Source organism: Hydra vulgaris, chromosome 13 (genome assembly GCF_038396675.1).
Source record: "Hydra vulgaris chromosome 13, alternate assembly HydraT2T_AEP".
Taxonomy (NCBI): domain Eukaryota; kingdom Metazoa; phylum Cnidaria; class Hydrozoa; order Anthoathecata; family Hydridae; genus Hydra; species Hydra vulgaris.
The window spans coordinates 4,469,154-4,493,388 of record NC_088932.1 but is presented as its reverse complement, the minus strand read 5'-3'; the positions used below and the strand labels follow the sequence as shown (position 1 = coordinate 4,493,388).

At 28.0% G+C, this 24,235-nt stretch overlaps 4 protein-coding genes across 4 annotated transcripts; all 4 read right to left on the bottom strand.

Moving 5' to 3' along the window:
- Nucleotides 1-273: 273 nt before the first annotated feature.
- On the bottom strand, nucleotides 274-2,890 carry LOC136089263 (vesicle-fusing ATPase-like). Its single transcript, XM_065815111.1, has 3 exons — nucleotides 2,769-2,890; nucleotides 1,886-2,143; nucleotides 274-1,113 (listed from the first exon to the last, which is right to left on the bottom strand). Exons 1-3 carry the CDS (start codon nucleotides 2,887-2,889, stop codon nucleotides 368-370), a joined length of 1,125 nt encoding a protein of 374 aa, XP_065671183.1. The 5' UTR covers nucleotide 2,890; the 3' UTR covers nucleotides 274-367.
- A 12,090-nt stretch (nucleotides 2,891-14,980) lies between these two features.
- On the bottom strand, nucleotides 14,981-15,943 carry LOC136089547 (histone-lysine N-methyltransferase SETMAR-like). Its single transcript, XM_065815599.1, has one exon. It carries the CDS (start codon nucleotides 15,941-15,943, stop codon nucleotides 14,981-14,983), a length of 963 nt encoding a protein of 320 aa, XP_065671671.1.
- A 333-nt stretch (nucleotides 15,944-16,276) lies between these two features.
- On the bottom strand, nucleotides 16,277-20,748 carry LOC136089233 (uncharacterized). Its single transcript, XM_065815029.1, has 8 exons — nucleotides 19,602-20,748; nucleotides 18,797-19,462; nucleotides 18,442-18,681; nucleotides 18,228-18,304; nucleotides 17,667-18,079; nucleotides 17,372-17,530; nucleotides 16,772-16,963; nucleotides 16,277-16,612 (listed from the first exon to the last, which is right to left on the bottom strand). The coding sequence occupies exons 3-7, from the start codon at nucleotides 18,450-18,452 to the stop codon at nucleotides 16,772-16,774; spliced, it is 852 nt and encodes a 283-aa protein (XP_065671101.1). The 5' UTR covers nucleotides 18,453-18,681; nucleotides 18,797-19,462; nucleotides 19,602-20,748; the 3' UTR covers nucleotides 16,277-16,612.
- On the bottom strand, nucleotides 18,510-24,003 carry LOC136089546 (uncharacterized). The gene is made up of 8 exons (XM_065815598.1): nucleotides 23,293-24,003; nucleotides 21,843-22,983; nucleotides 19,940-20,329; nucleotides 19,602-19,717; nucleotides 19,367-19,462; nucleotides 19,175-19,287; nucleotides 18,797-18,994; nucleotides 18,510-18,681 (listed from the first exon to the last, which is right to left on the bottom strand). Exons 1-8 carry the CDS (start codon nucleotides 24,001-24,003, stop codon nucleotides 18,510-18,512), a joined length of 2,937 nt encoding a protein of 978 aa, XP_065671670.1.
- Between the last annotated feature and the right edge of the window lie 232 nt (nucleotides 24,004-24,235).

The following is a 24,235-nucleotide window of genomic DNA, read 5'->3' as shown; positions in this document are numbered from 1 at the left end:
AGCACTTTTTTTTTAGAACTCTCTTCTAACTACTAATTTAATAAACACGGGTTGATAAAAAAAAAAAAAAAAGAAAAAACGCAATGAGTGGGGGAAAAATTCAAAATTAATAAACGGAGACGGTTATTTTGCACCTCAGAAAACTTTCTAAAAAAGTCATAAAAGCTCTCTCTAAATTAAAAAATTTTTTTTTTTACAAAAATACCCGTACTGTATTAACCCATTTGTTACAATCCATTTTTCATCTTTTGACTAAATAGATACCTTAATAGATATTACAACATTGTTGGTCTAGTAAACAAATAAACTTTATAACTTTTGAATTGTCAGATTGCTTTATTAAATTTTTATTAAAAACATTGAGTTTTTAACAAATATGACGCTCATCATTATCATAAACATTGAGTTCTCTAAGTACGTTTTTCATATATATAACATCCCTTAATGATGGAATAAAGATAGTGGTATCAAAGCAGCCAAGTACTCGCAAACTTCGAAGAACATCTAAACTATTGCAAGTCGCTATAATCAATAGCTTGTGGTTTTTTGGTGCCTTTTTTTTTAAAAGTACAATTAAAGTTTGCAGCACTACATTGGAAAAACTCGGACCAATTGGAACATATTCTAACAAACCTTCAATGTCATCAACTATAATGCAACTTAATTCAGACTTGTATGCATCATTGAAAATTTTTTTAATTGCTTGACGCTTGGAACTTTCAGAATAACCAATCATATTTTCAGGAGAAACAACTTTTACAAAAGGAGAATTTGAAAGTTTATATGCCAAGTGAGCTGCAAGTGCAGTTTTACCACTACCTGCAGGACCATGCAATAACAAACTGACCGGTGAAACCAAACTACCGAATTGAGCTTGTTTAACTAGAAACTCACCATCTTCAATAAAACAGGAAATTGGATTGTCATATTTAAAAATACCACTACCAAACGCTGGTTTAATGTCGCTTATTGCATCATCAAAATCTGCTTTGGTAACCAAAAAACTTTCTACTGCATTTGGGTAAATTTCAACTTGACCTTGACTCACAAATTTATTCAAAGCATTAGTAGTAGCAGCACGCACCGAATCTTCTATTGATGTTTTTCCAGTACCTTTATAAAATTAAGCAAAAATACTAATATGCATCTATATAAGAAATAGCTAAATATGATTAATTATTTTTAAAGCATTTTTCAAAGAACTTGTATCAACTTATTTGTAAAACAAGCTCTTTTAATAACAAAAAAATCTGATAACTGTCTCCATTTTAAATATACCTTCATCCCCGCCCTCAAACTAAATTTGAAAAAATAAAACCAACCAAGGTCACTTCTCAAATACCATGAGTTTAAAATAGAAAATAGAGGTTTTAAGTACCCAATTCAGATCTAGGGAAGCAGTATTTGGATATTTCTTGGAAATAACTCCCATTATGCGGTAAACTATTACTTTGGTGATATTTTTAAAAGCATAAAAATATAATTTATTATTCTAAGTTAACCATGAAATAATAATCTTACATCATTATTTAACAATTTTAACACAAAGTTGTTCTTACTATTTCAAAATGACATTAAAAGCAGAATTTTATTTTTATATATTGTTATAAAATATATAATTAGTAATTGAATATAAATTAGATCATTCTTTTTATATTCATACTCATATACATTTTTTATGCATCAATTTTATATTCAAAATTAATAACGAAATTATCTATTTATCTATTATCTAATTATCTATTAATTAAGAAGTGAAAATTGGGCAATTTATATGCCAAGTGAGCTGCAAGTGCAGTCTTACCACTACCTGCAGGACCATGCAATAACAAACTGACCGGTGAAACCAAACTACCGAATTGAGCTTTTTTAACTAGAAACTCACCATCTTCAATAGAACAGGAAATTGGATTGCCATTTTCAATAATACCAATGTCAAGGCAATGATCAGCATCGTCAGTTCCACTACCAAACGCTGGTTTAATGTCGCTTATTGCATCATCAAAATCTGCTTTGGTAACCAAAAAACTTTCTACTGCATTAGGGTAAATTTCAACTTTACCTTGACCTTGACTCACAAGTTTATTCAAAGCATTAGTGGTAGCAGCACGCACCGCATCTTCTATTGATATTTTTCCAGTACCTTTATAAAATTAAGCAAAAATACTAATATGCATCTATATAAGAAATAGCTAAATATGATTAATTATTTTTAAAGCATTTTTCAAAGAACTTGTATCAACTTATTTGTAAAACAAGCTCTTTTAATAACAAAAAAATCTGATAACTGTCTCCATTTAAATATTCCTTCATCCCCGCCCTCAAACTAAATTTGAAAAAATAAAACCAACCAAGGTCACTTCTCAAATACCATGAGTTTAAAATAGAAAATAGAGGTTTTAAGTACCCAATTCAGATCTAGGGAAGCAGTATTTGGATATTTCTTGGAAATAACTCCCATTATGCGGTAAACTATTACTTTGGTGATATTTTTAAATGCATAAAAATATAATTTATTATTCTAAGTTAACCATGAAATAATAATCTTACATCATTATTTAACAATATTAACACAAAGTTATTCTTACTATTTCAAAATGGCATTAAAAGTAGGATTTTATTTTTATATATTGTTATATAATTATTATAATAATATATAATTAGTAATTGAATATAAATTAGATCATTCGTTTTATATTCATATTCATATACTTATTTTATATATCATTAGCAATAACATAAAATCAACAAAGAAAACAAGAAAGTACCTGGCGGTCCATATAAAAAAATTCCTTTCACATGCTGCAAACCAAGTTGTTCTTTATCTAAGCCGTCAACACCAATTTTCAAAAAGTCGCAGTCAGGATTTAATATTGTTGTGGTTGTCATAGTTGCTGCATTAAAAATATATAAAATACAATAAAAATATGGAAACAATCAATCAAAATATTTTATACAAATAAGTAATGTTTACAGTATAATAAATTTTAGTATTTCATACTAAATTCTATTTACGACTTTTATACAGAAACAAAAAATCTCGTGGGCGCAATTATGTACAAAAATAGCGTATGACTCGACTAGTAAATTACATCAATTAACCTTAATAATATTATGACAATAAATTTATAAACGTGACGATAAAGTTTTACAACAATCAGCCATAATAGAATGTTAATTATTATATAAATAGAATGTTAATGCTTTTCCAAAGTTTCCAAACTTTGATAATATTATGACAATATTAAGCATTAAAACTTCCTTATGAACTAAAAGAATTCAATTCATTCTCAACCTTTAAAACTAGTTTATTTTACTTTTTATAAAAAAATATAATTAATGTTTATATTTTCTATAATCAATTTTTGTTGTCCTTAGTATTGTTTTTTTTTTTATTTCTAATATATATTTTGTTGTCATTACTATTGTTTATTGTTATTTTTATAAATATTTTCATTACCATTATTAACTACTTTTAAATAATTATAATACTAATAATAATATTGTTATTTCTATTATTAAAATTATTACTAATATTGTTATTATTGTTAATATTATTAGTATTATTAGCATCGTTATTTTTATGTTATAAAGTTTATTATTGTTATTATAAATTGTGAAAGATGGCATTATATTAATTGAATTTTACTAACATTAGTAGGTGTTTACTTTATATTTGTAAATTTACTATTTGCAAACATCCTTGAATGTAAAATCTTAATTCAGAAATAAATGATTGATTTACAATAATTTTATAAACGTGACGATAAAGTTTTATAACGATCAGCTATTATCACATTTCTAAAGAGAGATAAATCAAATTTGGGCAACAGTACCCCCTTTCTGTCCCAGAAAGTCATAGCTGAAAATTAGCGTTTTTTTAGCAAAAAAAAAACAATATTTGTCGTAAAAAATGTAGACTTACAACACAGACATAGACAATTCTGTATGTTGTAATGGACACAACAAATGTTTAATTTTTTGTCCTTGTTGTGTCTATCAAATTTTTGATGGTGTCCTAAGATTGCTCAGTTAAAAAATAATTTTCACTTCATAAGTCTACAAAGCATAATTTTTTGTCTATTTGGTGTCTATGATTTTGTCTAAATTTACTTGATTTCATAAAACCAGAAATATTGATTTTTGCCAATAAAATCTAAATTACCCAAAAAATCCCTTAGAAACAAAAAAACTCCTTGATCACATATTTTTAAAATAATTTTATTGAAGGTGATAAAGATTTTAGTGACTAAGGAAAATTTTTAAAATGATAAACTTACCTTCAACTTTTTTGAAGTAATCCCAAACTGGAGAGGGCATTTTAAAAATAAATTTTCACGCACATTCACTGAGAATTGAAAAACAACTGAACTGAGTAATTAATGAACTTTAATTGAGCACAAAATAGTCCATTTTGAGGTTTTTAAATAGACATTAACTTTTTAATCAACAGCACACGCTGGACAAAAAATTAAAAAATGAACTTCTGTTAGAAAAATTGTATTTTTAATTTTGTGCTCATTTTCAGTTTTTGAAGCGATGCTGCAGTGAAAATTTAAGTACTCGTTATAAGTCTAAATTATATATTAAATAGATCTTCTATACCTCATTAAAAAATTGAGATTGTTCATTTAGTGTCCGTTTTTAAAATGATTGTCTAGAAAGACAAACATTTTTTATAGACAATTCATTTTTGATAGTTGTAATTAAAATTGTTGCAATTAGTGCTTTGTCGAAGTCTATTTTTGTCCTTTTATAATAAGTCCATTAGAGATTGTCTGGTTGCTATCTAGAATAGCCCTTGTATATATACATATATATATATATATATATATATATATATATATATATATATATATATATATATATATATATATATATATATATATATATATATATATATATATATATATATATATATATATATATATATATGTATATATATATATATATATATATATATATATACACACACACACACACACACATACACACACACACACACACACACACACACACACACACACACACACACACACACACACATACACACACATACATAAATACACGCATATTCTTTTAATTTAATATTTTGAAATTACTATATAGCATATATTATTATAATAACCATAATTAATTAGTAATGAATAAGATAATAACAATTAAAACTGTTATAGCAGTTATAGCTTACTTCTATTACTACTGTAATAGTAATGGAAGTAGTATTATTGAGTAACGATAAAAAAATATTAAATAGATTAAAAATATATAAAAATAAAGTGATCGGGAGAAATTTACGTTAAAATTATTTATGTAACTTGGCATAGGAAGAGACATACCAATCTTTTAACTATGCGTGGTTGTGGTGTGACAAATTACCATAAACTTTGCTATATATAGCACATTTTTAGCAACTATTAAAAACTATGGTTTATTTATATTTATAACGCATTTTTGGCGATTACTAAAAAACTAATTTATCTATGCTAATTTAAAAGTAACAAATACGAACGGTGTTGATCTTCAAAATATAATTTACAATACGCAATCGGTATTATTTGTGATCACCTTCGGATCATGGAGTAAGAATAGGATATAAGGAAAAAAATTATTTGTAATAAATAGTTGTAGAAATATATTTCGTATAGATAGTAATAATTGTTTATGAGTAGCTGTCAAGATAATTTTGTTTCATTTTATTTAAAAAAGAAAATCTTGAACTTGAATTTTCTGTTTTAATGAAGTGGGAGAAACTGTTCCATATATTGGAGGATTGATGCTATTCAAATTTTTTGTCATGTCTTATTGTCAAATAAGTTCAACAAATAAATTCTTGTGTGAAGAGGATCTAAGGAGGTAAAATGTTTGCTAATGATTTGTGAGAAAAAATGTGAAGAAAGCATTATACAATTCTGAAAATACAATTCAAGTGTTTGATGTCATATAGTTTTGAAATCTGTGATAATTCATGCAACAAAGAAAAATTGTCAAAGGAGTTAATCTAAAAGTGGATTTATGGTTTTATTCACTATAATGGCTATATTCTGGATTATTAAAAAAAATTTTAACAATTGATTTTTGGTTTGTCCCTAGATCTGGAATGTATAACTTAAGTGAGAACCAAAAATGGTTTATAATGCTCAATAAATGTTTGTCGCATTTTCTAAATCGATAAAGTACCTTATTTTAACCAATATTAATAGATTAATTTGATTTTTTCAGTAAATAAGGGTGATGAGATTTAAAGAAAATATTTTCATTTAACATCATTTCAAGATACTTTACTGATTTTGTGTGAGTTAATATTTCTCCATTATTGTAAAAACTTAATTTTTTGGTAATTTTTTGATTTATGGTTTTAAAGACTACTACTTGGATTTTTTTTAACATTAGGTTTGTTTTTATAAACTCTTATCTTGTTAAGAATCGATATTTTGAACTTTCGTAACAGAGTCTTCAATTATAAGTAAATAAGAGTCATTAGAAAAATGGTAAGAAGACACATTATTTAGGTATATTTAACTTATTAATAGATATAATAAAACGCAGTTGCCCAAGAAAAGATCCCATGGAGAATTCTAAATTGACAGGCCGGGTTGAACAGAGATTTTTATTATATAGCCTTATGTGCATCATTTTCTCATATGTTTTGCCTATATTACTGATATAATTATTTACTTATGTATTATTTTATATATTTCATTATTGTCTAATACTATTAGATAATAATGAAATAGGTCGTAAAAACTAAAATGTTCAAGTTTCAAGCTATCTTTGTGAACTAAGATAACATTTGCAACATTGAAAAAGCCTGGAAAGACTCCTTTTATAAAAATATGTACATTTCTATGAAAAATTTAAAAAAAGCAATGCAAAAATTTGGATACAGGCAGTAAGAGACATTTTTAGGGAATTAACAGGTTACAAATTTTTGACAGGTGTTCCCTGAAACTATTTTAATATACCTTTGTGCTTTGTATACCAATGTGCTTTTTTAAAGACAAAATTAGTTTATTTTTTAGCTTTTAAAAGTTGGAAAATAAATTTTATAAATAAAATAATAATAAAGATTTTGTTCTAAATATTATTAATATATTATTAATTATATTATTAATATTATTAAAATATTAAAATATTAAATAGGAAAATTAAATATAATTTGAGAAAAAAAGTTCAATATTTTTTTAAAAATATATAAGTCAAACGTTTTGCAAAAATATATGTGAAGCTTTAATAAAAAAAATCCAGATCTTATATCTAAAATAAAAGTTACGCTTAATACATAACATATTACGTTTAATCAAACAAAATATTATCACAAATAAGAAACATAAAACGTAAAAAAAGGCTAAGAATGTTCACCAATAAAATCGCAAATATTTCTATGTCGCAATTTTATACAATAACCACTCCGTAAAAAATGAAATTAAAAAAAAACAACATTTTTTTTTAGTTTTTTGATAAAAACGATGTCTTCGAGAACTAAATGTTACGAAATAATTAGCTCATAGTTTTAAAAAAATTGACTACTTTTATAAAATATATAATTGTGTTTTATTATTTTATGAAATACATCTTTTATTATATTATTTATACATTAGTATTATCAAAAATGCACTTAAAATAACATTAAAGGTTGTACATTGAGTTTAATTTTATATAGTCATAAAAATTTATAAAAAAGTATTGTTTTTATTCAAATCTCTTTTTTTTCCCAAAGAAATGAGAGTATAAATGCGATTGCTGGGTAACCCATTTATAAGTTTTTACAAGAAAAATCTTTTTAAGGGGTTAAAGTCAAGTGTACTACGTCAGAATATAACAATAGCTCAAATAACGCTCTCTCATAAACAAGCAAACGAACACACTTTTCACTGCACTCACTGACTGAATCGATGGTTTTGCTGCCGAAAGTGATTGACCTTGGTTAAAAACCATTTTTGCTAAACTGTTTGTCATTAGTTTAATGGTAACACTTTTTTCTCGTGAGAAAAAAGTGCTTCTATTAGGGTCAGTGAAAGTTCATAGCAAAAGTGCAGAAATTACAAATTAGTTTCACATTTATTACGAATTATAAATATGCCACAAATTGCATGATGTTATAACTTGATAATCATAACTTATAACTGTCAAGTTATGACGTCACGCAGTTTGTGGCATCATATAATATGAGTATAGATTAAATGCATGATTGATTTATTAATAAACTTCAATTAGAAATTACGTTTTTGACTTTTAACAAGCGACTTATTGAGGTATTAAAGAAATATCACGGAAATTTGTGGTAAGGAACGGCATTCGGCGAAAATCGCGTAATTCTCAGCTTTTGCTAAAAAACGCGGAATTCACGGCACCCGTGACATTGAAGTAATAACGCGATGATATATTATATCACTAGATGTCTAACTTGTGGGATTTTAATGGACAAAAAGTGAAGCCACTTTTTTTTGTTTATAACAATAGTCCGTCATTTGTAAAAAGGGCGAAAACTGAAGCCGAAGTGTGGAATAAAAGTTAAAAATGCAAGTCAAAAGTTCCCAACTTTTATAAATGATTATTATATACTTTCATAAAACTTTTTAAATTCAACTATGCCGTTTTTTCCCCTAAGCTCTTTGCATGTAATAACACAAGTAATAACCGTGTCAGATTGTTTGACCTACAAAAACCTCGACCTATTAAGTTGTTAAACATTTACTAAAAAGTGAATTAATTTTCAGATAACCTACTGAAGCCTAATTTGTTTTTAACTAATTTTTGACGTATTTGTTTTCGACCGGTTTATTTTTCAACCTATTTTATAGATTTTCATTGGTTAGCGAAAGATACTATGACTCAAAATGAGGTTTTGATTTTTCAACAAAACGAAGACCAAATATATCACAAAATGGGGGAGAAATGTAGGAGAGTGCTGCTACATCAATTGATCTATACCTGTCCCAACCCAAACCCTCAGCCGATGTAACAGCATTCCCTTGCATGTTATCCATAAATTAGTCAATGTTAGCAGTGTTAGCAATGTTAGCAATATTATCCATAAATTAGTCAATTAGCAGCACTCTCCCACATTTCTCTCTAAATCAGTAATATATCTGGTTTCTGTTCTCATTGTGAGTCATAGTATCTTTCGCTAACCATTTTCATTTTCAACCAATTTGAAATAAATTAATTTTCAACCGATTATCTGGTCTGTGTTTTTAACGTTTTTAACAAATTAGTTATGCTTCATAGCTTTTAATGCTAAATATTTGTTTTTAAAAGTTATAATAATTATACTTATAATTATTATAATTATAAATATTTTTATATATTTTTTTGACTAATAATAAGTTTTAATAAAATAAAATTTAATATTTAGGTATGCACGAACACGTAAACTGCCGTAAAAAAAAATATCTCAAAACCTGTGACCTGTTTTTTAATATTGTGCCACTATTCATGAACCAAATTAAATAAAAATTGATATCCGTTTAGTAAAAAAATGGGACTACATATTTATATATTCTATTTTTACTGTCATAAATGAAAAAAATTTTATTTCATAATATAAATCTTTACTTTTTTCTTTTTTGAAATTGAAGGGCCTTTTAAACAATTTATTTATCAGCTTATGTTCGAAATTTGAAGTAAATCTTTTGTGTGCATATTGTTTTGAAGAGTCATAAATAGTATACATTCGAAATGAAAATGAAAATGCAAAAATATAATTTTGAAATCTTTCCTTTCAACGAACTGCCTATTGCTGAAAACTTGACTTCTTATCAGCTATGTTTAGAAGGACTTGTTATTTATTTGTATATTTATTATGTATTATTTATATGTATATATTTATATATTTAAATGTATTATTCAAAATGGATTTTCAGCTACTAAAATATCAAATATATTTTTGAAAGGTTTGGTCTTCCAACAAGTAAAAACCAAATTAGGCCTTTAAAAGGTAGTAGCAACAGTAAATATAAAAAATCAATAACAAAAGATATGTAAAAGTTTCAAAAATTTTGCTTATTTTTTGAATTTTGAAGATTCTTCAACATTTTTATCTGACATTGCATCTGTTACAGTTCCAACTACGGTCTACAATAAATCATTTACATCCAACACATAGGTTTAATATGAAAATTATTGACTGTGTGCAACAGGTTTAATGGGAAAATTATTGACTGGTCTTGGATGACCAATATCTATGTTACACAAAGTCTGGGATTTGACTATTTCTCTGGCATTGAAGTGGTTAAAGATGTTCGCAATATTGAAGAATGCTCTTTCTTTATAAATCAAACAACAGACTTTTTTAATGGTTTTATTAATGATACGGTGTTTGATTCTATTGTTAACTTTTCTTCAAGTACTGATGAAATGAGAGACACATTAGTCTGCGTTTGCTTGAGTGCCATTGTTAATGTCATTGACCAGCAATACCAGCAACTGTTTAACTTGAATTCAGCTAATAAAATTAAAGCCCAAACATTATCAACACGACCTCACAACATTGACTCAGAAAAACTCAAGAGTATGTTTAGTGTTGCAAAGAAAACAGCTCCGAATGCTACACTTTGTTTCTTATCAGCAAAACTGTGTGCATGCAAAAACAAAACCACTGGTTTCCTCTTTGAAAAACCGACTAATACCTTTAAAACAAGTTGATAATACGAGCCATCTCCATTGCTAGAAAAAAAACGATTTGCAAATATACAAAAATATGAGGAATTGAAGATAGAACTGATTAAACGAATGGCTGGCAAGTTTTAAAAAAAGGGTTAAAAATAAAGAAAAATTTTTAAAAGATTTAAAAAAATTGTGTACCTCAGCAAACAAAACTACTGTTTCCTGATATAGAAAAAACTGAGGCTGCAGATACTGAGGACATTTTTTTGGTGATGTTATTGGACTAAATATCTGCCAGATGTGGTATGGTTCTGCCACTCAGTCATGATATCTACTGCAGCCGATTTCTTAGATTTAAAGAAAGAACATTGGTTATCATATATCATTTCTTATTAAAAATCAAATGAGTGTGAGAACAAGGATGCTGTTGAGTATGATATGAACAAATATCAACTGTCTGCAGATATCATATGTGGCAATTTGGCGTTATCGTGAATACGTTGTAACATGGCTGTGATGTGTGCGAGTTGTTAAATCTTAAAGCATATTAATGCTGATAATATATTTATACACTCTTGTTATTAGACATTGTTTAAAGTATATAGCCTTTTAACTTTAAATGTTAGGTGAATAGGTACTTTGAGTTAATATATATTTTAAACTTACATAAGTCATTTTAATGAAAACCACCTGCAATTATGTATTACTTATTTATAAAGAATAATGTAAATGATTATATGATTGCATACTAAGTATATTAAGTATATTTTGTAGTATTTAAATTCAAGTAAAATTCTTTTGTTATATTGATTGTTATTTAGAGAAGTTAAAAGTTAGTTTAATTTAATTTATTAGTTTGCTCATGGATTTTTTGCCACCAATTTCATATGATTGAACTATGATTATACCTAAAATTTTTCTGTTATCACTTTCATATATATATTAGATTCATTTTATTTTACGTATCATTGTAAAATTTTAATTTTGATCACAGAGCGTTAACAAGATGATAGAGATAATTTCAGCCGAATATTTATAGTATTGGTTGGCAATGCACAGTGGGCCAGAATTAGCGTGTTGAATAAAAAACTGTAACGTTAAAAACTTTAAAAAGTCTTAAGCATAAAAAAAAAACGTCAGACACTTGCATATACTGTCAATGTTATTCATTAAACTATTAGTCTCTAACATCCTTCATTTAAACTTTTAGTGAACTACACTAACCATATGGCTCGCCACTTAAAAATTTGCTCTGATTTCAAAAATATTTTTTGCTGAGTTTTGATAGGCATTTGCATACAAATTTGAGAAGACCTTTTTCAAAGCGAGTAAGATCATCATTTAAATTTATTGGATACGTTTAATTCGTATTTGAGCATACTAGTATACTGATTTACGATTTGTTATGACGTAAGTTATGATGAAACAGTGTCTTTTTCAAATTTTTTCAAATTTTTTCAAATACTTCAAGTCGAGTTATGTTATTAAACATTTTTATAAGATAACTTGATTATTAATATACGATAAGAGTTTTAATAATGCTACTTCAAGAGAAAATTTAAATATCTATAATTTAGTGTAAATTTATTCAAATAACTTTATTACTTTCGGAACATAATTGCAATCGAATCACTGCAATTGTCAATTAGTTAGTCTTCATATAATCATATAATATTCAATATAAACTTCAAATTTCCAGACAAATAAATTTTTGCTTGTTACAATGCATTGTAAAGTAAGAATTAAATTAGTCTAAAATCTTAAAATTTCAAAATCGATATTAAGTCTAAATTATAGCTAGTCGCAGCTGATTTTAATTAATAGTATTAAACAACCTTTATACTTCCTAAATATCAATAATTCCAATTTCAAGAGAGCGGCATTTGGTTGGAATCGAATACTTAAATATTTGATTTTTATGTATTTACAGTGAAATGATTTTCTTTTTCTTTCCTTTTTTGAAAACATTAAGATAATAAAAAAAAGTTTACTTTTAAACAATAACAGTTTGATGTGTTTAATAGAATTAAAAAAACAAAAAAAAGCAACATCCGTTAAACAATTATCTTTAAATCGATCTTTTTATAAAAGCAAAAAAAGTCGTCGATTTTGAACTAAAAAATATATCATAAAAAATACATGGTCGCAGCTGGGTTTTTAACAATAACTGCCGTTTAGTAAATGCAAAAATCAGAAAATTAAACAACCTTCGAGTGGCATTTAGAAAAAGGAAGATGATGAAGTTTAGAAAAACACCTTTAAAATACCAACAATTCTAAGACATGAATAATTTAAATACAAATATATAACTAAAACATATACTTTTTATAAGCACTAAGTTAATATGTTTATTTAAAATAAAAATAGTCTTAAGCTTTTGTAATTAAAAAAAGTTATGAAGATTTTGAGGATACGTATTTTTGAAAAAAAAAATTTGCTAAAAATTGACAATTTTGAATGGTTCTAGGAAGCTTGCCTTCATCTCTAGAAATTAAACGGATAAATTTTAAAGTAGAGTAAAGCTCCTATGTTTTAATAATAAACTAAAAAGAAAGTTTAGAAGATTTGATTTTTTTGGGACTTTTGGCCACGGAAAAAAAGTTCTGGCCCACTGTGCAATGCCGTAACAGGAACGATTTCTTGTTTGGTGTCATTATCAATATTGGTACCATAATTACGGAAAATGTGTAAACAAACAAGTGTTGTTTCTTTAGATTTTTGATTTAATAGAAAGTGAAATGCTATTTTAAATGGAAGTATTTAAGAAAGAAAAATGTTTTATTTTTTTCAGTTATATATTTGGCATAAGTATTAGTGATGTAAATTTTCCGGTAAACTTTGGTTCAAAATTTACCGGTAAGTTTACCGGTAAATTTTAAACAGAATGGGTAAATTTTCCTTTAAAAAATTTTTTTTTTCAAGTAACATTTGTTATTTGTAAAAAGCAATAGTAGTGTAGTGGTAGACCGCTCGCTTCATAAGGGATTAGTTCTGAATACAATGACCGCCACAACCGCCCTTAACTTGTTTCTCTCACGGCGATTTAAGCATTATATTTTATTGTGAGCATGCGCATAAGTTACGTTTGATAAAGTTACACAAAAAAAATGGCGATTAGATTTTTCGGCAAATAATGAAAATTTGTTTTTTTTATTTGTTATTAATGAAGTACAAATTTCATATGAATAAATAAACACAATACATTTTTGGAATTTTATATCCTTAAGTGTTTAACCGAAATCGTAAAAATAAATGAGAATGTTTGTAAACAAAGAAAATATCTCAGTTCAAAATTAAAGGTTTTTTAAGTTTAAAAACTAAACATATGTCATACAACCTATAGAATATCTTTTGTTTGAAAATTTTTTGACCAAAAAGTTTAATTGATTCAAATTCTGTAAAAAAATCAAAAAAAAACTGTATGTTCTGTTTTAACCGATCATTTTTTTAACTAAAATAAAATGATTTTACGGCAAGCTATGTATATATTCTATACTTTTTGTGCGTTCTGAAAAAATTTCTTTCCTTTATAAAAACCTAAAATTGCACAAAGTCTGGTGTTGTATCATTTAATTCTAACTAAGTAATTATAAACATGTTAAGAGATACATGTATTTATAATTTATACTTATAATGTATAAATTATAAATACATATGATTACAAGTGTAAATAATTACACTTGTAATCATTTACTTTAAAATGCGTAAGAGATTCCACAGTTATGGAATTTCTAATGTTTGTCCTTAACTTGCAGACATAGATAATGTCATATTTTATTGAGTAACAACTTATAAGATTTATGATATTCAAGATATTAACAAGAAAATCTACTTTTAATTGTGTAACGTATTAATTAAACTATAACTATGCAATATTTAATGTTGTAATGCATAGAAAATATTTATTTAAAAGTACTTAAACTTCATGCAACATTTTTCTATTGTAATTTTTCATTAAGTACGAACCTTGTTAAGTCGGACTCTCAAGGGGAATAGATGAAGTTCGATAATAAATAATAGTCCGACTTAGCGAATGTCCTTAAACGAAGCTCTCAGTATTTATAGAGTGTTCAAAGGAAATTATATATCTGACTTAGTAAAAGTTCGACTTATCCAGGGTCTGAATTTACGGGGTTCTACGGCAGTTTCTACTGATATTACATTTCTTATGCACAATGCTACCTTATAAACTATTTGATTATAAATCCGGGAAATTTTCAACAGCAATATTATCAGGTAACCAAAAAAGTTCGTGCGGTTTTTCCGTATATAATAAAAACACACAAAACGACAAAAGTAAGTACATTTATTCATCAAAATAGTCACCATTAGCATCTAAAACTTTTTCCCAACGTAAAACAAGCTTATTTATTCAACTTCTAAAAAATTCTCGGTCCTTTGAGTCTATAAAAGCTTTCAACTCCGTTTCAACCGCGTCCTGGTCTCGGAACTGCTGTCCTTTTAAATGATTTCCCAGGGAAAGGAAAAAATGGAAATCAGTAAGGGAGAGGTCTGGCGAGTATGGTGGATGAGGCAAACTCTCCCAACCAAGGCTTTGGAGCTTGTCCTGAGTCACGCGAGCGGTGTGCGGTCTCGCGTTGTCGTGGAGAAGCAGAACTCCTCTCCTGTGCACCAGTGCAGGCTGCTTTACAAGCAACAGGTCGTGAACTCGTTGCAGCTGTGCTGAGTAGACCAGTCCAGTAATGGTTTGGCCTGTTGGGAGCAGCTCGTAATGCACCACACCAGCTGTAGTCCACCAAATGCAGAGCAAAACCTTCCGCTCGTGGAGATTGGGCTTGGGTGTCTTTGGGATGGGGTCATCGGGGGACAACCAATGGTAGCAACGCTTGGTATTGTTGTACACAATCCATTTTTCGTCGCATGTCAATAAACGATCAAGAAAAGGCTCAACATTGTGGCGTGATAAGAGTGATGTGCAGATCGTAAGCCGTTGCTTCTTGTTGTCGATTGACAATTTGTGCGGAACCCACCGACTCAGCTTCCACGCTTTCCCAATCGCATGCAGATGCAGGCGGATGGTTTCAACACTCACAGCAAACCTCACTGCAAGTTCTTGGCAAGTTTGGCTGGAGTCAGACTCGACAGCGTCCTTCAGTTCATCCTCATCAACCAACAATGGGCGTCCAGAACGCGGCAGGTCTTCGATGGACTCATCTCCCGAAGAGAATCGCTGAAACCACTTCTGTGCTGTGCGTTCACTTACTGTACCTTCTCCAAATGCTGTGCAGATGTTTTTGGCCGCTTGTGTTGCATTCCTTCCAAGTTTGAACTCGTAAAGTAAGCAAGATCGAATAATCGTTGGTTGGGTTGCCATCCTTTCTTTACACAAAACCTTTCCTGTAAGCTCGTTACAAGCCTACACTATATATGCAGCAACTGCGCGTGACACACGCGTTCTATTACGCAACAAAGCTACTTGCCTTGTGCGATGTGGGTGTTGTAAAAAATGCTAAAAACAATTCAATTACCAAAAACCGCACGAACTTTTTTGGTTACCTAATAATTATATCAATATATACTTCCATACTAGAAAACTTCAAGTACAATTATTTTTTTTTAGTTTTCGGTAATGGTGCAGAATAGGGAGCCATTATTATTATTTTTAAATAATAATACATTTCTGAATTATATACTCCTTAGAAAACCTTTTTTTTAAAAGATTGGATTTTCAATACAAATTTAAGATCTAAACATTTTTTTTTCTTTTTTTTATTTCTGGTTTCATAGCTTTAGCTTTCGGATGTTTCTGAGATAATGTTCTTTCAGCGTGCTTTTCAAACGACTACAGCCTTTCATATGCCAAAACAAACGATTAAGGTTGTTAAATTCGGAATGTAAACTTTCGCCGCCTTAAACGCCAATGCTTAATGCCATTTCTGAATAAATTGAATTACATGGGATTCAAGCAAATGCATCTTTGGAGTTACAGATGCACTTGGCCAAGTCAACCGATAATACTCCATAAGCGTACGGATTGCTAAGTCTAAAATTAAATAATTTGAGTATTGAAAATCTTTTACACAACTTTCTTTAAATATACTAATCAAATATCTACCTAAAAGCAATCAAGACAATCATGCTTGTTTGCAAAATTTACTTTTCAATTAGCTCAATCACCAATCTGCTTAAAAAGAAAACCTACCTAATTCTTGAATATCATTCTCTGAAAAGATTGCGAGCTGTTCATGAGCTTATGACATTTTGAATAATAATGAAATAACTGCCTAAAATTCTGGCTCACTTTAACAGATAATAAATGAATATCGGTGCCAATAAAACCAAGAGTTGAGATTAGTTTTGGAATGGAATTGCACAAATCTAACAATGGCTGAGGCTAAAAAAATATTTATAAAATTAAATAATTTTTCAATATTTTACAACAAAAAAAAACAACACTTTTGCATGAGATTAAACTGATTTCTGCGGATTTTTGATCAATTCTAATAACTTTTGTTTTTGTCGACAAGCATTAGCTTATTTTTGTAATAACAAATTTACTTTTTCTGCTTAATTGTAGTTAGTGTAATAAGCAGGGGTGTCTCTAATCCCTCTAATTTGCAAGGATCGGGTAGTTCAAAACAAAAAATTAGAAAAAAATTAAAGGTTTTATATTAACAATTCGAAAGCCACTTTAGGATTTTTCCCAGTGACCTCATGTTTTTCAATTGCTGCTTTTCAGAACAACTGTTCCTAATAAAAAAACACATTAAAATATAAATAATATATACTATTAAATAAAAACCTTAAGCATTATGTGAACATGGTTTCCAACAAAGCATTTTCCATGATAAGCCTGTCTTTCTACTTTATTAGCCTTCAACACTTCATCAAGTTGCTGAATGCAGGGACCTGAAGTTTTATCAAGTACGTTTGCTTCATTTAATGAACTTAATTCTTTTATCTAGAAAAATATATATTTAAAATTTTAAAATAAAAGCATACATATATAAATTTTTAATAATATTTTTATTTAACAAAAATTTCATTTTAAACTTAATTAAACATTTTTGCAAACATAGTTTCATAATAATAAATACCTTGTCGTTTTTTATTAAATCATAGTAAACTATTCTTGGTGTATACATGTTCCTAATTTCTTCTGTTTTATCTGGCTCACATATAACCTTTAGAGAAATTGTGTCTTGTAGAAGTGCAATTTTATTGTCACAGTCTTCAATAACACATTTTACAAGATTGGATTGAACATGCATGTTAACATATTTGCCAAAATCAGCTTTACCAATTATATTATTCTTTAAAGCAAGTTCTCCAGCAAGCTTTATATCTATTAAGTGGCATTCCTCTTTGAACATGTTGAAAAACTTTAAATAAGTACCCAAAGATACATGTAAGGAGTTTAAAGACCTTTGTGAAATAACATGCTCTCTACATAATGGAGCTAGTTGGATATCTTTTTTGGTGATGTCACAAAAAAGACAGCAATGCCGACCTATGCATAACAGAAATGCTATCAGTATAGTAAGGTTTTCATTAATTTTTAATGTTTTTAAAGTCCTTAAGTTTCCTTGATAAGGTTTATTTACTTTCTAAAAGAAATGGTTTTTCGTATAAGTGTAAAAAAAGCAGAGCAAACTTACCAATAGCTCCTGTAACTCCATATACGCTGCAAAGAAAACCATAATCACCAAACATAAAGACACGAACATTGCAATTTCTAAATATTAATAACTGATAATTAACAATTGAATTGTAAGCATAAAAAAATAACAATTTAAATAAATAAAAAGAATATAATTTTATATAAACTATAATTGCATTTTATCATTGGCATTATTGCCAATGCCAACTTACTGCCATATCATGTTTTGTATCTCATCAACTTGCAATGTGTAACGAGACAGTCCTACTATAAGGTTAGTTCAATGGTCTTTGGCTTCAAATGTGCTGAACACAATACTATTTGATTTTGAGTTTGGTTGATCTTGGTTAACTATTTGATAACTCATTTTAAATGAACCATCTCCATAATCTCCACCAATTTTTATGTGGATTTCATCACACTTTATTCCATTTTGTTTTATTAACCTGAAACTTAAAATTAAAAAAAAAAAGCATTAAAAAAAGAATAATAGCTTCAACTCTTTATATGTTTAAGTAAAAAATATATTAAACTTTATAACTTTTGCAAATATATTAAACTTTATACCTTTGAAGAACATTTAGCCGGTTTTCAATATTTGAAGGTAGATTTTCTATGTATGCCCAGGGAGCATGTTTGATTTCAAGAGTAGAGTTATTATTTTCATTTTGAAATGTAAAATTCTCATCCAACACAATAAGATCATTATCTGCCCAGGTATTTGCAACAACTCTTTGTTTACTGTTAGAAGCAGTCTGGACATTTCTTGAATTCAACCATCGACAATATTTTGTGAGTAAACTTTTTCCTCAAATTAATTTTTTTTATTATAAAAGCATTAACAAGACATTATTAAAAACTCACTTTAACACATCTTTACATACATTTATGTGTAAACTTTTTTAATAATTGAAATTTCTTTAACTAATTGAAAAAATATTTTACCTAGTCATTGTTTTTAGTTTATTCCATGGTATCCCTACATTAGCTTTAAAGGCAACCAATTCTTCTGCAGAAAATTCAACAACTCCAACGTTAGCATTTTCCAAAATTTTTCTCTTTTGATTATAATGAAATGATTTTAGCATAACTGCAGTTTGCATTACTTGTGAATCTTTAGAAATTCTAATGACTAACCTCCTCCATTAGAAGTCTGTTTCTTTTTTTAAGCGTACTTGTACTGCATGATGCACTTTCCTTGTAAGCTTTAGGTGTTACAGTTAAGCAAAGAGGCTTTAAAAAAAGTATATATTTATACATTAAAAATATCATAACAATAATCTCTATTATTATGTTTATTTTAAACTTTAGACTAATTCATTTTTTCCATAAAATTTTGCATAACGATATTAATTTTTTTTTGAATACTTACTCTTGGCCCACCAGATGGAAATTCTATTGTAGTTGTTTTTGAATGCTCAAGTTTTTGCTTAATCACCAGCACGACTGCAGCTTCAATATTTCGAGGGATATCATTTGATTTATTGACTTGTAGAAAGAATCAATGAATTGTACTATGCTCTCTCTTTAAATGATCGTTTTGGCAATCATGACATTCATATTTGTCTTTAAAAAGAATTTTTTTTTCACAAAATCTGCATGCTATATATGAATGTTTTATCATTTCTGATACATGCAAAGAACTGCAAAGGCTATTAACCATGATGTAGGTTGAACATATAGAACATTTTGCTTCATTTTCTAGTTTACCTTTAATAAGCAATGCAATGCATCGGCTACAAAAAGAATGCTGACAATCTTTAATCACAACTGGTTGATGCATAATTTTTTCACCAACTTTACAAATACATAATGTTAAATGAGGATTGAGCTCAAGATTTAATTCAGAATACTGATCTTGGTTCAAAGGTAAGGATTTTAGAAACAGATTAAGGTTTATTTGCGTCCATCTTTTAAATGCTCCTGGTCTTCCTACATTTGGCTTTGGTTTTCGACCAGCTTTACCAAATACACAATTACACTCATTTGCTTGACATTTTAACCAAATTTTTGGTATAGCATTGAAAGTTTTATTACCTCGGTTTTCATAATTCACCATAGTTGCATTGCATTTCAAACACATTTGTGCTGGATGAACATCTAAACATTTATTTTAAATATTTATTTTAAAAATATTATAAATTCTATCACGCCTACTGATGGTTTTTATAGTCTTTTCCATTCAAATTTCCACAAATTCTGCATACTATAAGTAATTTTTGTTGATATTTTTCAGCCATCATAAAAATGAAGATTTTATAAAAACCTCTTGACTAAAAAATGAAAATATATTTCATAAAAAAATGATCGGTTATAGAAACTAAAATTTTTTGAGAGACGATTAACAATATTTTTATTAAAAACTAACCCAAATATCATAAAAATTTTACTTCGTCAATAATTAGCATCTATGTAAAGTGTTAGTTTAGGTAATATTCCAGTTAAAAGTTAAATAATTAAAGTGGATGTTTAAATATATTTTTCACATTGATTTTATGCTTAAAATAACTCATTTATGTAAAATTTCATTTTATGGGTCAAAATATTAGCAACCATTAAAATATTGTCTTTAAAAACAGGAAACAAGGTTGAAATATGATATACAAATTGAACACGCAAAATATAAAATTAGATAAGGTTGGCCCTAGATATATATATATATATATATATATATATATATATATATATATACATATATATATATATATATATATATATATATATATATTCTTTTAAACACCCAATAATTACATAAATTGTAGGTAAAAAAACAAATAAAGAAAATGACATGTGTATTCTTGTACTGTTCTTGGAATATTTTCTTCCATCAAAGTTCTAAATATAAGTCTTTGTTCCTTTAAATTCCATAATTGGACAGATTGTTTTAAAATTGCGGTGATATTGGCATCTAACACTTCCTTAGGGCGTGCAGTTTTAATTTTATTGCCCTCGATCATACATTGCAGCATATTAATACCAAATTGCTTGCATATTAGCCATATCTCACCAACAAATAAACTTTGGTTATTTATACACGGCAACTGAGTGATTATAATGGAGTAACATATGGGGTCATTAAGTAGCCTGATAAATAAGTTTAATTTGTTATAAATAAGAATGTTCGATACAGAGTCTACTTTGAAAAAAGAATGGAGGTAATTTTTACTATGCTTAGAAATATTAAAAAATGATTTTAAGACAGATCGTCCAACTTTATCAATATTCTGTAGAAACTTATTGTTGCAACCACCCAGTTCTAGTCCGTATAATAGCGTTGGAATAGCTAGGGAATTAAATAAATAAATAATCGTAGCAGGCTGGCAGAAGCGAATTCCGTTTCTTATAAGTGCTTTTGCAACAGATAAAAATTGCGTTATCCTTTCATTTATATTCGTTTTTTGGAGTGTTGCCGTCATATTTTTGTTCTTATTATCCCAAAGGAAACCAAGATGTTTTAAATTGCTTTGAAACTTAATAGGAGCATCGTTAACATAAATCACGTTATTGATGATCGAGCTTACTCCAGATATTAAAAATTCCGTTTTTTCTGCATTTAGTTTGATAAAGTTTGATATTACATACTTTTGGACGATGTTAATAAGATTTTAAAGACCAGATATAGTTGAACTTTGCAAAATTATATCATCTGCATACGCAATGACACCAGTGTATACTCCGTTTATTGAAGTTCCTACTTTGGATTCTGAGACAATTTTCTCTAAAAGATTTTCAGTATAAATATTGTAAAGATGAGGCGAAAGTATGGACCCTTGTCGAACTCCCTGAGACAACCTAAACTCTTCTGATGTGCATCCAAGATATGATACATTAGCAGTACCTGACCGATATAACGATGAAATGGTATGAACTACCGATAGTGGGATTTTTTTCTGATAATATAGTTTCTCAAATAGTAAATCCCAGTTACAACTATCAAAAGCTTTGTTAGCATCTAAACTGCATATATATACAGGTGAATTGTTATGATTATAGTGTTTTATTGTTTCACTCAGAAGAAATTCTGCGTGAAGGGTAGAGCTATTTTTTTTAAACCCAAATTGATGTGAATGACTCTCTGTGATATCTGGACATATGTGTACAATAAGATATTCGAGAAGTTTCGTAAAAATAGGTAGAATGCTGATTCCTCTGTAGTTATTTGGATTTTCCAGTGATGTTTTATAAGACTTAACTAATGGAATAATTGTGGCTGTTGATAAACATTTGGGAACCTTTCCATTTGTTAACATGCTGTTGTAAAAAGAAGCGAGTAACATTAGAAGATTATTACTGCGAGAGTTTTTAAGATGTTCAGCACTTATTCCGAAACAATCGTAGGATTTATTATTTTTAAGATTTAAAATACATTTTTCAATATCAGCTGTTGAAATAAACTTTGAATTAGGCTCTTTACTTATATGTGGAATTTGTTGAGGATTAAATTCTTTATTTGTACATTGCGGCGTATTAAGTATTTTTTGAAAGTGATGGCTAAATTCTTCAACGATTTCATTTTTGTTTTGCAATTTATTAATTGTAAAGAGTCGAGTATTCTTTTTGTTTTTTATTTTGCGAATATTGTCCCAAAACTTTTGAGGATTAGTATTGCGTAGATATTCGATATTTTTAGTTTTTTCGTAGATTTTTTTGTTATGTGCTGCTTTAACAGCTTTACGGAAGTTTTTTCGGGAATAGATATATCTTTTGTAGACTACGCATTCTACTGACTTGTTATAATCGGATTTTTGCCATTGCTTATAGTGAAAGGATAGGTTATCTTTACATCTTTTAAGCTCTGATGTCCACCAAGATTTTGAATACTTACATGTCACTTGTTGTCCAAAACACTGTTTAACTTTTTTTTTTTTTTTTTTTTTTTTTTTAGATTATTCACCTCCCCAAGGCCCGAGGGGGGCCACTACAGTCGAGGAGGATACTCATTTTTTTTTTTTTTTTTTTTTTTTTTTTTAATATTTTTTTTTTTTTTTTTTTTTTTTTTTTTTTAGTCATTATTCGTGGTACAACCCTCTCTCAACTCTTTAACTCCGAAACACGAACCTTGCCGAGAGAGCTGCATTTTTGATTTTGGAACATGTGATTTTAATTTCTGCTTCTATTTTTTCATCTATAAATGTGTAATTGCTAAAAGCTATAGATAGATTATGATTATAAAAATCAATAAACTTTTCATTCTTCCATGCATGTTTTGGAACTGAATCATACTTTTTCATTTTATTATTTATTTCGTTAGATAAGCTGCTACCTCTAAGGTTGATACTTGTGGATATCGGAAGGTGATCACTATTATTAAACGGTGAAGGGGGAATAACTTGACAATTTGTAAAACATAGTTCTGTATTTTTTGAAGATGCTATATGGTCAATGTAAGAAGAATTTAAAAGAGTTTTATGTTGATAGGTGTAGGTAGGACCAGCACCATTGACTATATCGACAAAAACCAACTCATTTGATTTAATAAAGTTTGTGAGATGTTTTGAAAGATTGTTTCGTGTTTTGTTGTTACGAAATTCTAAATCATATATTTTATAAGGAAATGACTGAAAATCTCCAGATATAATACATTCTGCTTCATCCTCATAGTTGTTCATGATTGAAGTAATTGTATGTAGTTGAGAAGAATATTTATCGTACGATTCATTATTGTTACGACAGCATGAAAGGTAAACCCCAATAAAAATTAAATGACGCTTGTTTATTGTGCCTTTTATTGCAAGAATGTTTTCATCCTCATGTATTATATGAAAAGACGACATACCTTTTTTAATAAAGAATGCGTTTCCTCCATACGGTCTACCGTGTGTATTTTTTTCTGCCGCATGAAAGATAACATTATGTGTTAGTAATGCAACATTATCTAACAGAAAACTCTCGATGTTTAGCAGCCAGTGCTCCGAAATAAAAATAATATCGAAATACTTTAATAATTTAGAGATATAATACGAGTTCGATTTAAAACTTTGACAGTTAAACGCACAAAGTGTTAAT

Bases quoted from the DNA above. Each gene is read 5' to 3' on its own strand.
- LOC136089546 (XM_065815598.1), bottom strand. From the start codon at position 24,003: ATGTCGTCTTTTCATATAATACATGAGGATGAAAACATTCTTGCAATA. The intron at 20,330-21,842 runs GTCTTTAAAATC...ATAAATGTTTAG, and splicing joins GCAAAGTTCAACTATATCTG to ATGTTCATCCAGCACAAATG. The intron at 18,682-18,796 runs GTATAAAGTTTA...TTTAATTTTAAG, and splicing joins CGGCTAAATGTTCTTCAAAG to TTTCAGGTTAATAAAACAAA.
- LOC136089233 (XM_065815029.1), bottom strand. The intron at 18,080-18,227 runs GTAAGTTTGCTC...TGTTATGCATAG, and splicing joins TGGAGTTACAGGAGCTATTG to GTCGGCATTGCTGTCTTTTT. The intron at 17,531-17,666 runs GTATTTATTATT...ATATTTTTCTAG, and splicing joins ATTTAATAAAAAACGACAAG to ATAAAAGAATTAAGTTCATT.
- LOC136089263 (XM_065815111.1), bottom strand. From the start codon at position 2,889: ATGACAACCACAACAATATTAAATCCTGACTGCGACTTTTTGAAAATT. The intron at 2,144-2,768 runs GTACTTTCTTGT...AATTTTATAAAG, and splicing joins TTTTTTATATGGACCGCCAG to GTACTGGAAAAATATCAATA. The intron at 1,114-1,885 runs GTGAGTTTCTAG...AATTTTATAAAG, and splicing joins TTCCTGTTCTATTGAAGATG to GTACTGGAAAAACATCAATA.
- LOC136089547 (XM_065815599.1), bottom strand. From the start codon at position 15,943: ATGGCAACCCAACCAACGATTATTCGATCTTGCTTACTTTACGAGTTC.